The 19,178-nt window shown below is 40.3% G+C and overlaps 1 protein-coding gene across 4 annotated transcripts in view; it reads left to right on the top strand.

Moving 5' to 3' along the window:
* iqsec1b (IQ motif and Sec7 domain ArfGEF 1b) overlaps positions 1-19,178 on the top strand; it is a 176,391-nt gene that overhangs the window by 55,315 nt on the left and 101,898 nt on the right. For 3 of the 4 annotated variants that reach the window (XM_076750752.1, XM_076750760.1, XM_076750813.1), the window contains exon 2: positions 1,616-1,723. The exons of the other annotated variant lie outside the window; for it this stretch is intronic. In XM_076750752.1, coding sequence (XP_076606867.1) covers positions 1,616-1,723 — 108 coding nt within the window. The remainder of the gene's footprint in view (positions 1-1,615; positions 1,724-19,178) is intronic. 4 annotated transcript variants of the gene reach the window in all.

Genomic DNA, 19,178 nt, shown 5'->3' on the forward strand with positions numbered 1-19,178 from the left:
TACCAGTCGGCATTAGTCCTGGTTCAATGACAAGTGGCTGCTTCTTCTATTACTCAGAAAGCTGCAGCAATTAGGCACCAAGAGGAGATGTATAGAGGAGATGCATATTTATGGCCAGTTCTCCATTCACCATGATGCCAATGTCCTGCTCCTCCCTCCCTTCTGCTCTTGGTGACTTGTGCTCTGTTAGTCCACTAAAGATTTGATTCCTGCTTGTGGGATAATTTGAATTTATTCATGCAGCATCTGTCCCAAACAAAGTTGACAAAAAGTTGACTCCTCACCAGGAAATGACCGCTTCGGTCATTTGTTCTAATGCTTAGTTGGCAAAGGCATGTGAGGTTATATCCCCACAGCTCAGGACAGGGAGGTGGTTGGGGTGGGTGGTTGGATGTACAAAATGTCTAACTTGAAGACCACAGTTGTTCACAACCTGAATACTGCCAACATTAAACATTTGTTTATTTTAACTATGACCACAATCTTTCTCTCACTGCAAACAAGTAATTTTAGTCACTAAGCTTAAGAAAACTTTGACCATAGAGGTGACTATGGACTATGGACTACGATCGGAAACACTGTTGTCCTGCCAATAAAAGTTCCAGATCATTGAGTATGAGACCTTGAAAAAGCTTTGTATCATTCATGTAGTAGAAGAAATAAGTGATCAAAATGTAAATCATTAAATGTTGTGTTTTTAACATTAAAGTCATTCATCAGGCGTCGATCAAACCCCTGAAAACTCCTCTTTGTTCATGAGAATTACATATTTAAAACTTTATTCCATGAAAAAAAAATACCTTCATACCTCAAACATGCTAACAAGGTGAAAATGTAATTTTCATTAGAGGGGACCTTTAAAAACAACATTTACTCCGGTGTTCAGTGTATAGCCAAATGTCAGAGATCATCACTACATTTCCACTTTACTAACATAACTAAAATATGCATTAAAATATCTACTTATTTTATCAGTTTGTTTTTCTGTTATATGAAATACTGTAATTTATCTGTTAAATAGCTTATGACATGTATTGTTTGCATATCCTGCACTGGAACTTTAGAGATTTGAACGAGGAAGGTCATTATGCTAACAAGTTGGATAACAGAATGTAATTCTAATCTGCCTCCTCTTGTCTTATGCTTCCTTCCTGTTCATATCTGTTCTCAGCAGCCTCTGTTGTCGTCTCACATTACACTCAGCCTGGTATTTCTGATCATGTTTAATCTTCTGCCCCTCTCTCTCCTCCTCCTCCTCCTCCTCCTCCTCCTCTCTGCTACCTGGCAGTGAGATCTGTGTGCTGATTCAGCCCGTTGTGATAATGCATATATGAGAGTTCCCAGCCCTGATTTGAAGGCATTAAAATGCTGCAGGCAGTGGACAGAAGTAATCTCTCTTTCTGTCAAATGCAACCTCAGTGGGAATTAGTGTGCTGATGGACCCCCTCTCAGGTATACAGTCCAGTGCCATTCGTGCAGCAACAGAAACATGCCTTTGTCCATGCATTTACCTGCTGTCTGATTCTGAATAAAAATATACTTCTTTATTCTCTTGAACTTGATCAGTTGTGCATTATGAATCGCTTCAATGTGCCTCTCTCTTTTTATGTTGCAGGCGACACGCCTCATTGCCCGTAGAAGTCTCAGAGATTCCTCTAAACCTTATTGCCCCTCCATGTAGAAGAAGTTACCCCTGTCGCAAATGGAAGTCTGCATCTTTTGGGTAAATTGACGGGTTTTTATTGAAGTCACCTTTTCTTCATCAGACCACAACTCTCTAAGCCCATTTCCTGACAGTCTATCTCATTACAACAGTTCCTGTCCTGGTGCTGCCTTACAGTATCACTCTGTTTATCAGCCTGATAAAACATCTAATTTCTGACCCTTCCATTCCCCATGCTGGTGTTGAGTGTTTCTTTGTTTGTCAGTCTTTTCCTTTTCCTTGTGAAGACTTCCACCACCTACTGTGCACAAGCTGGTGGGTGGCCTCCTCAGCCTCCAAATCCATTCAGATAGAAAATGAACAACACCCATTGCAACCACAGACATGAAGTAGAAGCGCAGTGGGGGAAGACTACTTTGGGATAGAGCTGGCAGAACAGACCCCTGCGATGACACATCTCTTCCTTCAGATTCCCTCTATCTTTCAGGATTACTTCACGAGTGGTGAAAGAGTTGAGGGATATCTCAGAAAATGAGTGACAAGCCTTGCTGCACTACCACAACTTTGTAGTGCAACTTTGCACTTCAAGTAGTGTGTTTGCATAAAGTATCTTGTGGCATATACAGTACAGTAATGCCCTGTCCATGCAGTCTTCCTCTCTGTGGATGCTTTTCCTTGGAGTTCATTACAGCTGCTCAGCGAGGCCCTGAGACCTCCTCAGCAAATGAGGATAGATGGGGAGAGATGAAAACCCTGAGAGCGTTGAGCAGTGAGACATAGGCTTCAAAAGCTTCATGGCAATTTCAAAGGATTTTTATTCTTGATGCTGCACTCACTATATCTATTGCGTATCTAGCACTGAGCTTGAGAGCAATTCTCAAAGCAAGTTTGCGTGTGTGTATGTATACGTATATATACAATATATACACACACACACACACACACACATATATATACATATACACAAACACACACACACACACACACACACACACACACACATATATATATATATATATAGCAAAAGCTCTAATTAGTCTTGTTTGTCCACCATGTTTATTGATTCTAATTAGCCATGGAGATGGAGAGAGTATGAGGAATAAGTGCTTAACACTTGTGATTAGAATGAGGTCTTGAGCTGTCCTGCTCTATTAGGAAGTATTTGCCAAAGAACATGAAGAACAAGAACATCAATTACAATTACCCAGGGAGTTGTGTTCTGAATGACGTTTGGGTCAAGCTGGAATTTACAATGGGAGGTAGGTGTGGAGATTGGATAACGAATGTAATTATGTTAAACCCTTGAGAGGCATGAAGAAAGTGACATATTGCTGGAGGTAAAATCATACTGTGTACGAATATGCTGCTGTACAGTGAAGCAGCTTTAGAGACAGATCATCTGGCTTTTTTATTTGGCAGAAAAAGATTAAAGTGTCAGTGGCAGGAAAAGGTAACAGTGAGAGATAACAATACTCTCTTTTTTTGGACATTTCCGCTCTTTTATGTGTAGAATCAGGGTCATCCTGCCTTTTACTAAACATTATTACATTACTCAGTTCATTCATTTTGATTCATGATGATTCAAACAGTGACATCAAGTAGAGCATTATTTATTTTTATTTTTTTTCGTAGTGTTTCATAGTTGAAGGTGCATTGTTGTTGTTGTTGTTGTTGTTGTTGCCATCTGGGGCAGCCTATCAAGTTGAAAAGTCACATTAAGATATTATCATCTCACAAAGTTGTTGTAGCTATTGTGCTAATAAATAGTTACATATGTACACACCCAAAAAAATACAAAGCAACATTTGTTTTCATTTGGAGGTAGCATTTCTAATGACCTCACAAAACAATATTTTGTTTGCTTTTTGCACAGTTTACGTTTCCAATATCTCCTGAAAAATGTCTGGCCCTTTAATTTCTAAATGCTCCTTTAGCTCCATCAGCTACATGCTAACGTTGTCTGTCTGCTTGACAGGAAGTGTACTGTGAGTTGTGAGTTTTTGCACAAGAGAATGCACAACTAATGCTTGTCATGAAACTGTTTTGCTGTTGCTGTTTTTCAACTGTTGCTTCCAAGGTCAAAGATCAACCTCAACTATGAATACAGTTGTCGGACCATCCATTGTTATAGGAAATATATTCATTAATTTGAATATTTGAAGCTGTCCACAGTTTATGCTCTGCAAGTGTGTGTAAAGTGTTGGAACAGTTAGCTCTGTCCTCCAAGTGTTTGTGAACGAGCTGGTGTCACTCACTAATGTACAGGTGTGCACCTCCTCAGTAATAACCAACGTGGTCCCTCATATGAAGCAGGCTCTGTCTCAGCATATTGCCAGGCTTGAATAACATAGCAATTTTGAATTTGGAAAAGAAGTCTTTGTAACTTCACAGAAATTCCAGTCACATATTGGAAGACAATGTGTTCATTTTTCATTGTGGTCTGCTTTGTCTTTTGATCTAGTGTCCTTTTTTTTCTGGATCTTTTTTCTTTTTTAATGAAAGCTCAGTGACTGTAACTGCAGGCCTTAAAGCCTTCCAGTGCCTTATGTTAGTGTGGTTGTCTTCGGTTTTGTGGTCTCTGCCCAATGGTGTCCAGATTACTTCCAGTCTGCACCCCATTGGATGGTGCTGAGTGGTGTGAATCAGAAAGCAGGTAGTGATCTGTGTAAATGGCTTTTCTGTAAACCTCAATATCAAGTTCATCTCTTTGTTGTTTTGGTCTGCACAGTCCAGAAAAGAGATTTTATTGTTGAAACTGATATAACGGCCTCTCTAGGGTTTCATCCATATATGTTTTCTTTACAGTGGTGAACACCAGTGACCCTCTGGTGCTGTCATGTTTCTCCTTGTACTTGAAGTATCTTGGCTTCAAGCACAGGTTCAACAAAGAGCACACCTGGACTGAGTTAAGTTTCATCCTGTCCTGTCCTGATAAGCACTGTTACCGTCTGCAGTGCTGATGTCACTGGCACATATGCTGTCATCAACTTCCGTTTTAATTTAATGATGTATAATGTTACAGAGTTGCAGGGATAGTGGTCAGATATTTGTAGTATGCTTTGCTGCCAAATTGTTAGACATGAAGTCAGTTCCTTGACATGGAGGTGATGATATACTGCAGATGGTTGTCAATTACCTGTTTATCTCTTGAGCATTCTTTTACTTCTTGTATCAACTTGTGGGGTTCTCAAGGGTTTTATAAGTATTAAAGCCAATGCATTCTTGAACAGAACTAGCTAATACAAAGTATAATCCAACCATATCTAAAGTCAAAACTATTTAAACCTGTTCTGAATGGCAACACTCAAATTTGGATAGAAAAGCATGCCACCATAGACGGTGGTGAGATGCAATGAATCACCCAAACAGGGATATCGACACATGTTTGGACATAAAGGCATTCAGGGGGTTGCGCTCGTGCAGACAAAAAGAGAGCTTAACAGAAACCTGACCAATCAGTGTGGAAGGTTACAAACATTGTCAAATGGACACCCAATTCTGATGTCAGAAAAGTGTGGATGGAAGGGGCTTCAGATATATGTTTGCATGTTTGCATCGCTAAGAACGGCACTTATCTTGGACTGATACTCCTCACTATTCATCACCACAGTAAACCTCCCATTCTGTGTGGGCATGATAGTAATATTTGCTTCTTAAACAAATTGCTACAGGGTTCATCCATCTTCTCCTGTTTGGTCACAGGCATTGGGAGTGGCTTACCATGGTTTAGCTGTTGGACACAGCTCAGTCAATGTTGTTCTGCTGGATGACTGATTATGGGGCATCTGATCAACTAATGGGATTGGTTCAGATTAGAGGTCTTCACTGATCCAAAGTGTTGAACATACAAACATTGAATTTCAAAAAAGAAAGATCCAAGCATAGTTACACCCAATTCAAGTTGACTTAAGAATTATTAATCCCAATCCAAAATGCAGTCAACCCAAACATCCTAATAGCAAGAGACTTTGTTCTGACTCAGGTTCTGTGTCAGGTCTTGGTTCCTCAGAACTGAGTGGAGCTGTGAATACCTCTACTCAGATATCCCTGTAAATTTGTATGAGCTAGAATTTCCTTCCTCAGCTTGCAAAGCTCTTGGTTGCACAGGTTCTTTAGCCACCTGTTCTTGTTAACCTCGTGTATCTGACCATGGCCCTCCCACCAACATCTGTGTCTCTGGGTCTCAGTAGTGTTGTTGGTTCAGGAAAGCAACGGTGCTAATTTGTTCCTTTGTCTGTCTTTGCTGACATGTGGAGGAAGCTCTGCATGTTTAATGAAGTCTGACCACCACTGTGGTGTTGCCCCAGGTAGTCACAACACCAAACTCTAATGCAGTTTTCGATGTTTTACAATTAGGACTTTGGTGGTGAAATTAAATTGTCTCATCTGTTCATTCTGCCTCTTTGGCTGTCATCAAAAAGTTGTGAGGTGCAAAGGAGTGTAGAAGGGGGAATTAGGTGTGTACTGCAATACCGCAGTTGTGATGAGGTCTTTTATATCATTTAAAAGATTGTAAAATATGCATGGTGTTGGACCCTTATCATTATTATTCTTTAAATTTAGTTATGTATGACCAGTGGCATTGCTAGGGTCTCTTGGGGCTCCAAGCAAGAAATCCCTGGGGCCCCCACCCCATCAATGCATGCCACAAAAATTTTGGTGTTTGCACACATAAATGCACAATTTCTGGGACATTTGAGATGAATACTGAAAAAATAAATTAGTGGTTCTCGAAGTGAGGTCCCTGAAAGCCCAGGCCTATCAATAATCGTTGTTGTAAATAAGTCGCCAGGGCCCCCCTAGTGGCTAGGGGCTCCAAGCAACTGCCTGGCTTGCCTGTCCGCAAGCCCCGCCCCTGTGTATGACTTCGCATCTGTTCCAGGATACGTTCAATAAGGAGTAAGTCATTTGAATTACTCACAAGTTAAACTCTTAAAAGACGAGGTGAAAAAAAGTGTGCTGTCAGTTTCTGATTTTATCAGGATAAAGTACAAAATAATCAGCAGTTTTTCACCCTGCTTTTCAGGGCTTTTCTGTGTGTCTGTTTCGAGTCAAAAATCCTCCTGTCAGTCCAAAGTTGCTTAATTCAGTTCACGGACTGCCTGATGCAACAAAATATTAATTTGCCTCTGGCTCACGTTGGTATTATTTTGTGCTGAGATGCATAGTGAGTGCCTGGTTTACTCAACCCACGATACCCTTGACAAATGGCTGCGCTGCTTTGCCTCTGAAGTGGGATGGGAGTGGCAGTGTGCGTGTGTGTGTGTGTGTGTGTGTGTGTGTGTGTGTGTGTGTGTGTGTGTGTGTGTGTGTGTGAGATCAGCATGCAGGCTGGGTAGGAGCAAAGTTAGCCTCACACCACTCAGTTGACTGTGCCTTCATTTCATCTAGGCACACTTTGATGTCGACTGGCTCACTGATGTATCCGTGCCCTCCCAAATCGTAGCCCTACATCATTAAACTTGTCAGTGGCTTATGTTTCCATTCTGCACTGTCTTTATCTCTGTTGCACCACCAGTTGTCATCCCTGCATTGAAAAAAAAACTTGTCATTACCGCTGCTTTGAGATTGTGTTGAAGTCATTCAAAATAACAGAGTATGACTGGGGATTTAGTTGTCTCCTCACCCACAGCTCCTGATTATGAAGCCACTGTCTCCTTTCTGTCTTGGGGGCAGCTATTGTTTTGTTTGTAATTAAAATCATGTTCAATTTTCTACGTGGTGCTGGAGCTGGAAAAAAGTTGCACATCATTCCTTGCATCTGTCTGATTGTTTGGGATTGTGACGCAGCATTTGGCACATTCAGTTGGATGGGATTTATAAATAACCACAATGCCTGTCATTGGAGATGGGGGAATATTTATAGATTTCTGTGAATACTCTGTCCCAGATGCATTCATTTGAACACAAGCAGGCGTAGGCAGAAATACATATAATTCTCTTTCACCTGATTGGGTGGCCTTTACTGAACACATCTTTAGCACTGTTAAATTACATCTAGTGTGCTTTGTTTCCTGCTGTCATTTTCTCATTGTTCCGCCATGATGGTGACAGCCATGATCGAAGGCATTATGTTTTCCGGTTGTCCCTCCATATGTCTGTGCGTCCCATTCTCATAACACCATATCACAGGAACACTTTGAGGGATTTTTTTCTAATTTGGCACAAACATCCACATGGACTGAAGAGTGAACTGTTTAGACTTTGGTGGACAAAGTTCACTGTGACATCACAAAACACATCTTAATAACTTCACACAAATGTGTGTAGGATAAAACGATGAAGTATTGTCTTTATATCCAAAAGGTCAAAAGTCATCTTCACTGTGACATCAGGATGTTCTGCAGAAACACTTTTCAGTTCATTGTTCAACACCACACCTTCAGGAACAGAAGGGCAGACTGTGACCATGTTTCACATTTGGTCAGATACTGAGTTGATGACACTAATCTTGGGTGTTCACCTTGAAACCGTGCTGATTGCTTAGATCTTCTGTGCTGTCGGGTTGAAGATGTGTGTGAACCATCCATGTTTTACAAATTGTAGCTTCTTTGCAACAACATCCATATTTAAAGCATTGTCTGCTGTCATGGCATCAGACTGGGCCTTAATGGCCAAGCGTGTCAACACATAGAAGGAATATGAAGGTTTTGTTTTTTAAATGAACCTACACAGTAAATGATCCCTCTCTTAGTATGTTTGTCCTGTCACTTGCGGTATATGGCAGTCCACTACAAACTCACTGGTTTTGGTCATCTTGATACAGTTTTATTGTTCTTGAAGAAGACAAAATGTTTGAAGGCCTCTGACCAAATGTTGCTTTTTCAACATTGTGAAGTTTGCATGACTGTGCCTTTGTCACTAAAAACCTTCATTGGAGATGTGGAGTTTCAAGGAGGTAGCCATTTACAGTGGCAAGGGTGGTCAACTGAACAGTGTAAGGCAGCGGTCTGAAAGAAAAACTAGACATTTTGAACTGAATTGGCTTGAAATTGATAATAATTGGATATTTACATTAAAATAATGACAAAGGATAATGAGTGTATGATGGATACTTGCTTTGAGATCGGTTCCTGCTATGGATGTTACAGTGAGGGGAGCTTGCTGTCAAGAGCATGCTGCTCGCTCAGCTGAGTCCTGATCAGGAACACTCACTGGACTGAAGCCATGTCTTTACCTCCACATCACAGAGGGCTACTGTACACACACAAAAACAGGCTTCTCTCCTTCAGTTGTCCCGCATTTACTTTTTTGGTTTCTGCTTTACTATTTTTGAAATTGCTTGAATTTTTGTTTCTTCTCCGTTAGAATTAAACATAAAGGATATAGTTGGATTATGGATAATTGCTGTGTTGCAGATCATTATCTCTCATCATCATCCTCACTAGACTAAAAGAAAGGGTGCTTTGTTTGTGCTCTTAAAGTAAGAAAAACTAACAAGCATCCTTGATTTCCACTAATGGGTTTGTTTGTGTTATCTCAATTACTGGCTCCTGTTAATTTCCCCTCCGTCTCCCAAAAATGTAGTCTTCTGCTTGTATGGGAGCGAGCTGATGTACGATGTACAGGGACCGAGCAGACTACAGCACTCCTTCCCCTGGGCTAAAGCCGCCAATGATGGGAGGCAGGCAGCAGGGAAGGAGCGCTAATTCATCACTGTTAAAGGCTGGGTAATAGGGCCTCGCTAGTGGCCGAGCTATCACAGGCCTGCTGCCTCCAAAAGGCAGTTAATTAACTTTCCATCGGCTGTGAGAGGACGCATGAGTATGTGTGAGCTCGGCCGACAGCCCCATGATGCAGCCTGCAGAGCGTGGATATGTGAAGTTCAATTGCCAACCCTGCCGGGAGGCTGAGCTCACCGTCAGGTGCCACACTGAGAGTTTCTGGAGGACATATTGCTGCTCTGTCATTTTAGAGCTGGATCCACAAAGATAAATGCCTGGATTATTTACATAATGTTCCTCCAGCTTCCCTCTGTGCCGACTTTCCAGGTTCTGAAATATTTAGTTTGCAGACAATGAAAGGGGTGTGTTCCTCTTTGTTTCACAACCAAATCCACAGGACTTTCCACCACAATTCAGTTGTTTTTGGGTTTTTTGTACTTCATTATGTGCCGTGTAGCTGTGAACACCAACAAAATGGCTATGTAGTGTTTGTCCATGTGTAGAATGTGACCCTTGACTTTTTTGATATTTGATTTTTCGGTCAAGTCAGTCTTGTACTACTCCTGTATTTTTTTAACAGAATGGGATATTTTTACTCAATTGGAGAGAGAACTGGGCCTCTTACTCAATTGAAGGTAGCTTATTACAGATTGACAATTTTTTATTTATTTTTTTTTAGGCTGGCGACATTATTCTGCTGTTGTACTGATGGAATTAGAGCTTTGAAAATGTACATTTTGCTGAATTTCCCATCTGGGTCCATATAGCACAAATTATCCACTCCCACCCCCAACCTGCAATTACCTTTATTACCAAGCAGCCTTTATTTGTTTGTGTGGGACACCATTATTTGGCCGTTACTTGAATATACTTATAATAATAAGAAGTTGATGAAGAACAAGAAGAATTTATTTGTAGAGAAGTTTCCAAGCAATAAGAACAAAGTGCTCAAAAAAGACATTAGCAGATATAAAAATATTAATAAGAGATAGCAAACAAGAATATTGCACAACATATTAAAAAGAAAAACAATTTATTTTTTAAAAATGTTCTTTCTCTTGAGAATTTATAGTAACTGATTGTCAGTTGATTGCTGTGTCCACCACATCCACAAGTTTCCATAAATCATAGTCTTGGTCGTGTCTTAATTTAATATTTCTTCAGATTAGATAATGAAGTGAAACTGGAACTTCTGGTTCCAGAAGTAAGAAAACTTTGTAATGATGTAAAAAAAAAGTAAAAACCTGACAAGCTTGTTTTGCATATGTAATGCGGGCAATAGGAGGGAGGAGTGGGATCACTTGGAGGCAGTCATTGTAAAATGAAAAAGCATAGCAAATATGTTCAGTTCCTTACTATGTTTACTTTTTCTGTCGTGAAACCTCTCACCAAACTCCTGAGGGAGCTTTAACACTCACAGGCCGGGTCAAACAGTCTGACATAATTTGACATTACACTCAGGAACTGCATTTACTGTAGGTCTGACACAGTTCCCTAATGAACATTCTGTGGAAATTACTTTAGTTTTTGGCCAAATCAGAATGAAATGAATTTTATCTGTGATAAATGCAAACAAACTAATCAGTTTTCTGATCATTCTATTAGCTGAAATGTAGTGTAAGATAGACTTGTGCTGCTGTCATTACAGGGCTTCACTCAGTGACATTATTAACATAAGACTCATCAAGTTTGCATATATAATGTATTTGTTTAGCTGAGAATCCCTACCGCTCATAGAAAATAGCGTCAGGAAAGTAATAGTGACATGATGGTGCTTTTTAGAGCAGATTTAAATCTCTGAAAATAAGCTCCTCCGCAGAGGGTTAGGTGTGCGGCATAAGTTACCATGGCAATCCAGCCAGGATAAGCCTCACTAACCCATTAATCTTGCTTCGTAGTACTCTCCTTTATCGCATATTTCTGTGCTACGCCACTGTCCCTGCCCATTGCCACTGAAGCTACTGCAACAGCTGCTGCTTCTTCATCAACCGCTGACCTCTGGCTCATGGGCATTTCCACCCTGCCTGTCTGAATTATGGTGCATGGATAGAGTACACAATTAAGAATCAATTGATTGTGCTGTCTCGCAATCAATGTGTATTAAATGATAAAGGTAAAGTGTGTTGCTGATGAAACTGGTTTGAACTGATGGCATTGATGTCTTAAATGTATGGAAACGGTCTTTTAAAAGGTTGTAAAAGGCATTAAATTTAACTTCAGGATTCCTCACACAACTCATTTGTCCAGAGAGATCGCCACCAATACAGTATTTGTAAAGTCATAAAACATCCACAACTCATCTTTAGGTGGCATTTACATGAGACGTTTGTCAAATTGGTGGACAAGGCTGCGTTGAATCCATTCATAAGGCATTGCTGTGGGTGGATCTTGTAACCTTTTAAAGCAGAATCTGGACTAACAACAGACCTGCAAGGCAGGTTTGAGTGCTCATTGCTTGCTGTGCAGATGCTGTGCTGTGGCAGATTCCATTGTAATAACTTGTCCAGCATTTTTTTTCTCTCCCACCAGGGTATTGTAGAACCTCATATGAACAGAGGCTGCATATGTCTTATTGGTGGAGGAAGTCCGTGTAGTCAGTTACCTTATTCAAACCTTTTGTCTGACTCAGTTGAAAAAGCAGTTTCATGCAGTCTGAACATGCAAGATTGTCTGTTTAATGAATGCTCATGTGAACAGGGTTTCAGGTTTTGGGTCACACTTTGTTTTACATTCACCGCAGCAGCAGACAGGATCGTGTCACTACAAATCTCATTTGAAGTATTGTTCCATAGTTCAGAGGTTTACACGCTCCAGTGAATAGCTCATTTGTTGATAGCCATCACTTTAACTCCACAAGCACCCTCAGTGGAGATGGAAGTGAGTCGAGAGATTTGCTTTGAGTGTTTTTTTTTTTTCCCCTCTAATGACCCTCCTGCCTGTACAGATATGTACTGTATGGAACCAGTCCTTTTCGCTTCGTCGTTGTTGTCATATTTTTTCAGTCAAGCCCACCAAGCAGCTCTCGAGTCCTCTGGCCTTCTCCTCTTCCTCTCTTTCTCTCTCTGTGATGTGCAGAAGCCAATCGATCGTGAATTTGGCTCTGCCGGATAGTTTTTCTGCACTCCTCTTGGGAGTTCTCAGCGTTGAAATAGACTCTTTGGGCTGGGGCTTTGCACTGAGAAATGTGAGGGTGTTTGCAGAGTGCGCTGCACTGCTGGCCAGCAGCAGCAGGGACATTGATCCCCCTGCTTTCTCTTCATTAGCCCCAACCAGATGACACAGAAACGACTCCACATCAAAAGAGCACTATGAAATCAAACGCCACAATGTGTTGCTCACTAGACTTTAAACAAATGCCCAGCTGGTGTCACTGACACAATATGCTCACCACCCACGCTGAGTAGTTGCTGCCCAGAAAAGTCACTTTTGATCACTTTAGAATAGTAAACTGTCTAAAAAATACTTAGTTTTCCCTTTCAGTTCTCCATTTTGCACGGCTTTTGTACAGTTATGACCTCCAAAGATGATAGTGAAAGCAATAACTAATAGAAGAGATTATTAGCTGGAGGTGTTCACTTTCTTGTGAACTTTTGTTCTGTTCTCAGCTCTGTTGTTTTTCACGCGGGTCTAATAGAAAAAGCAGTTTTCTCTTTGCTGTATGAAATATCAATTCATTCTTATTTTTTTGTAATTTGAGAAGCCTCGTTCACAGCTCTTATGAATGAATGCCGTCTTGTCCTGAAATGGTTAAAGAAACAAAAAAAACCTCAAAGTCCAATTACAGGAAAAGAAAGTTTTTAGAATGCATTTTTTTCAGCACCCAAATTGACTTTGTGTTGACATTGTAATTGATCTCATTTTATTTATGTATGAATGTTTTTTGTTCTTTGGTTTCTTTGTTTTTCTTGCCATTGGTTATTCTTGAAGGTGGGTATAGAGAACAACCCTCAGCATTACTGCAAAGTGTGGGACTTTTCATTTCTCTGGCTGTCTGGAAGCAGTTTGTAATTTGAGATTAGGGGCCATCTGGGAGGGGTAGAGGGTGAAATGTAATCCCAGAGTATTCACTTACTCAGTTTCAGCAGAGCTTTTGGAACAGAGCAACATATTGGATTTTTCTGCAGGCATGGTGTGTTATTTTCTGTGATGCTGGGGGATCGCCAGAGATTGTCCAAATGCATGGTGGCATTTGCTGTTGTTGAATGTGGTTAGCATCAACAACAGAGCCCCTGTCCTTCTATAAATCTAGCATGCATAATTGATAACATCCAACAGCACTCAATGAGCCAATGGGCAGCTTGATATACAGAAGCAAGTCTCCTCTAATGTCTCCTGTCTTCACTCGGGCTGTACCTAGATTGAACCTAAGTACAATAGTGTCACGCTGATTAGAAACTGTGTTTTTCTTTATAGTGGCTATTAACTATATGCCAGCCAGCTCTTCCCTTGAGACTTCTTGGCTGGAGATTAAGTGATCCTAAACTCTCGAGAGTGGCAAGTTTTAAAATGAATGCATGTGAATGAGTGTTTCTGATACAGTCAGTTGCTATATTTGGAATAAAACTTGTAATGCACAAAAGTATAATTCAAAAATACAAACAGCAAAGCAAGGAAGTCATTTACTTGTTTCCACTGTGGCACCTGCTTGTAACTGACAACATCAGCTGTGGCTGCTTCAATTTAAGACATTCATTAAGGTACGCCATGTCGCATTCCAGCATCAACAAATCATTACCATGTTAATTTGGACTCATTAGTTTAATTATTGTAAACAAACAAGACTATTGCCAAGAAAACATCTTTTGTGCCACTGAGACAGGGCTCTTTTTAATGCATTGCTTTTTTTTCACTTTGTAGGCAAACAACAACTTCTTTGAACTACTTTTTTAACGGCATCATTTCATCTTGACATTAATCTGATCTAGTAGCCTATTACTTGTGCTCAGATTTAATGAGATAATTATTGGCCAGAGGGAAAAGTAATTTGGTGATAGTGACAAATGATAAATGAGACCAATCACAGCAGATAACATATGAAAGACATACAACCAAGGTAATGACATTAGTACCTGAAACACTAATTCACTAATTGAAAGGCAGATGATCAGTGATGCACCTGAAGACAAGATCAATAAAATGGACGGCTGCTGTTTAACAGGTATAATGTTTACCATGATCAATCTTAGATTAGTATATTAGCATGCTAACATTTGATAATAAGCGCTAAACACAACATACAACTGAGGCTGATGTGAATGTCATTTGTTTTGCATGTGTTTGGTTATAAACCAGAGTAACAGACAAATTAAAATTTTGACCTGATGATTGCACTACATGAAAGTTTAAGGAATCACCAAAGCTTTCACATTGATCCTGAGGAGGACATACATGTCTGTACCAAATTTTGAGCTAATCCTCCTTGTAGGTGTTGAGATGATTGATAAAATATGTGAAAAATTTGACATGCTGGTGGTGCTAGAGGAATTGTCAGGGTTTCCCCAAAATCATAAGGATTTATCATCTTGGGACAGTGAATCTCTACAAAATGTCAGCAATCCATCTAATAGCTGTCAAGATGTTTTCAGTCAACCAACCGGCTGATGAACCGGCATTGCCATCTCGAGAACCGTGCCACTAGAATGGATAAAAATGAGCAATTGTGACAGCAATACAAATGAAACTAAACCTTTAAAGGGATGTCAAAATTTAACCTACCAGAATATCACAGAAGACAATCAGCTATTGCATGTCTAAATTATTCTTTGGATTGTCTTAGCATTAATAACCAGATTGCTGAAAGCATCAATTATGACCTTGTTGATCTTTTTCCTATATCGTTGACAGTGTTGCTGTTACCCCAACAAGCATGAGCAAAATATAAAGTACTGGTTACCATAATCATTTTAAGCATTTTACAGCATTTAAACATTTTGATGTTACCTCTTTCCTGTTTGAACATCAACAGTTAGCTTCTTTGTCTTCCTATGTTCAGGTTCAAAAATACACATAGGCCTACATGGACAGAATTCTGAGAAAATTTCTGAAAATAAAATGATACATGGTAATGCGTACAATCAGTTCTGTGAGGTTGAAAAATCGTGACAAAAACAGTCCCTGGGGAGCTCCTGTTTAAAAGGAATGGATGTCCATTATCGAAGCAATTGTAGACCTGTGAAGATCAAAATGCATCACCAGAAAGTGGGGCTGTTGTTTATTAAATCCACTTAAAGAAAGAAAGAAAGAAAGAAAGAAATTATAACTGTAGAACCTGAGCAACTCAGTAAAAAAAGTCAAGTCAAAAAAAATGTTTCCCCTATAATGTCTGTTGTGATTTTTTTGTGATAGGGAACATGAGCATGTATTGGATACTTGATTTTAATTTGAAGAAACGTAGTATTCTGCATATACCCGTTTTAGCAAATGAAACTGTGATAGGGTTGTTTATAAGAATTCTAATCTAGTATTTAATGGTATCTGAAAGTATTAAAGTGCTCCTTGAAAAATACAGTCTTACACTTGTTGTGTACTAGGCTTTGAGGACTCAACTACTCAACTGTTTGTCACGGAAGATAGCCCAGAAGCATAGCAACTAGCTACTGATTGCCGTAATGGTGTTTTCAAGTGATTTCTGAGTGTGTGTGGGCATGACTTAGGCTACTTTCAGGTGCACATTCCAGACTCAAGACTAGTAAATTGTGGATGTCTGGTGCAACTGGGGACAAAAGCTGCATCCTCAATAGGAAAATAGCTCATTTATGAGTCAGTGGTGAAGGTTAGAGCTAGGGCTAGGTTAGGGTGACGCAAGTAGTGGTTAGAGTTAGGGTTAGTCTCCGGAAAATGGATGGAAGTCAGTGTAATTTGTTAAGTCATGTAGGTAAGTTTGTGTGTGTGTGTGTGTGTGTGTGTGTGTGTGTGTGTGCGCGCGTTGTGAGAATCTGAATCTGATCATAGACCACAGAGCATTGCTGTCAGCGTACACATTATTTGATTGAGAAAGTTGCATGGTATTTGTCCTCTGTGTAATCATGCGCCCCGCCATCATGAAAGCACGGAGCTGTGAGGGAACTACAGCTGGCCTTTATGGCCTTTCTATTTTCAAACAGGGGAAAGCACTTATTATTATATTTAGCCTATACATTTTTTTCTATTAACATGGCCTTTACTTTGTCATTAAGATGGCTACATTCATTTGGAAATGCTTCAGGACATTGGTGAATACATGGAAATTGGCTTTTCCTGGTTTGGAATAATGTCTATGTTAGAAATTGAGATTTCCCCATACATTAGTCATTGCTACGTGCCTGAGGCAGAGTAGAGCTGCATTTATTAGGCACTGTAAGTTAAACTGCAGCCTTTCTCCTCAGCAGCAGTAGCAGCAGTCTCTTCCACAGTAGTTTAGTATTATATACGACCAAAATGGACCATATGGAAATACAACACAGTTGCACAGGTGTGATATCTGAATGTAAGTAGTGAGAGTAAATTTCACCTTGCATTATTCACACAGGTTTAACTGCTGTGGTGTTATAGTCTGCGTTTCTTTGACCCAGGCAGCCAATAGCTACAGTATATAGACCGTGCAGACATTAATTGTGAGATAACTGTCAACAGTGTACCAACTGTATAGACTTAAGCTGTGAACTAACAACAATGTACCAACAGTACAGAGTTTAGCTGTAAGATAATAAGTAACAATGTATCAATTGTGTAGACATAATAAAGAAATAATAATCATTTGAGGAGCTGAAACCAGCAAGTGTTGAGGATTTTTTCCTCGGTGTGCTTCCTTGATCGAGTATTAACACCATTACTTATCGATTAGTCAGCTAATTGCGTCAGCAGCAATCATTTTAAATGATAACCAGAAGTGTAGGCCATTAAATATCATTGCTGTCTGAAAACTGGGTTATACCAACAACAGTTACCATGGTTACTTTATCTGTTCAGTGGTGTATGGAATCAATTAACATAGTGCCGAAAGAAAAGCTCATATAAAGAATTCACATGTATTAAAATGTAACTTTAAGGTGTTAATAGTGAAATACTGTCTATATTGAATTAATTTAGATTTTTAAAATCATGTAAATATAGATTTTATAGACATTGCATAATAGTGTAACTATAGATGGAGTACATATTACTAGAACTCAGCCATGTACTGGAAATGTTCGATGCTTTCAAGGAAAAGAAAGCTGCATACTCTACTTCATACTTACCGTCCAGACAAGGCAGAGTGTCTGCTCATCTGGTTGCAGATGCCTGAGGTTGCAGCAGGGGTTATGGAGGACCAGTATATGTGCAAATAAAAGCTTGATTGGTGCCCTCGGAGCAGCCAAAGGAAACAGCAGGCATGAAGGTAAATCAATGAGGATAAGTTGATCAGTTAATGCAGGGTTAATGGTATTACAGATGCTGCTCTGCCGTCCGCCCTTTGTGACAAAAGGTCAGCCTCCACCAATTAAAACACTTACAGGTAATGTTTGGCTGGCGGCAGCAGTGTGCAGGCACTGTACTGAGCTCACTGAACAGCAGTCTCCCTCAGCCACAGTTGTGTTTTGGTGTCACAGAGCTTGATCATATGTGCGTTGTTGCTGTTGTCTGCTTTGTGTCGAAAGTAATTAGTGATGGATAGTTTATCAGAGGGAGGGAAGGGTGCGACGGTTCCTGAAACAGCTTGACTCCCAACCCCACCCCCCTCACACAGATGCACACACACATCTCTCCTGCTGATGGAAAGCGCCCGGGTTCGGTATGAGTCTCCTGATGACAAGGGCGTGTGTTGCAGTGTGAAGGGCTGTTTTTTTCTGACATGGGAGCAATTTAACACATCGCGGCACATTGTGAATTAAAGTAAAGCAACCAATTCTTTTTCTCCCTCCAAGAACAAGATTCTGAATATGAAATCTGACATTAGACCCAACCGCTGCCAAAATGACCTTTTCAGCAAGGCTGAACGACTTTATCCACATCTACCTTTGGCCATAATTTTTGTCTTCTGGGTGTTGGAACAGTTCTAGTTGACAAAGCCTCAGACCTTCTGTACTCTGTCCTTTCTGGCGAATGTTAGGCCTCTTCCATTTTGGCCCCCAGTATCATATACAGGCTCTTATGTTACAGTACATGAAGAAACATTTGGCATTTTCTCAGCAGTTGTAATTACCATTTTATGGCAACCTTTGTGGCTCTCTTTTATGAAGTACAACCTCACACCAGATGATGAAAGAAGTAATTTTCTTGCAAATATAAACCCTGAGTCCTTTCTGCTTCATTTAAATGAAAGCGATTATCATGGGCAGGGATTTACTCTGATGTTGTACAATAGCAAATCTATTTCTCTGCATGTTACGTAACTTTCTGGACCTGGAAGAATGCCATTTGTCGTCTCTTGCTTGCTTACTCACCGCGTACACTTACAGCCACTTAACTTGATGGCTGGATTTTAATCAGGCTCCCTCACAAGGCAAAGACTTTTACATAGGACCGTAGTCTGTCTCTTCACCCTCAGGAGCACCAGTGGGTGATGGAACAGTGTGTCTTCCTTTGACCATGTGTGTTAGTGGATGATGGGGGATGAGAGACAGCTGGCGAGTGACTAGGAGGCAGCCAGCTTATCCCTTAGTATCAGTCACATGGAGCCCCATGCCTAACTAGCCCTGACCAAACAGGACGCCACCGCCTGGCTGTCAGGATTAATGTTCCTACCGTGTACCTGAGTCAAACATCACACTAACGCCAACCTCTGGTCGGTTGGTGCGTCTATTACACCCTTTGATGTGAGACTGTGCTGACATATTAATGAGGCTGTATCTAAATTGCAAGATTATTTATGGAGCCACTAAACTCAACATTGT

The sequence above is a fragment of the Chaetodon auriga genome, chromosome 2 (genome assembly GCF_051107435.1).
Source record: "Chaetodon auriga isolate fChaAug3 chromosome 2, fChaAug3.hap1, whole genome shotgun sequence".
Lineage (NCBI taxonomy): Eukaryota > Metazoa > Chordata > Actinopteri > Chaetodontiformes > Chaetodontidae > Chaetodon > Chaetodon auriga.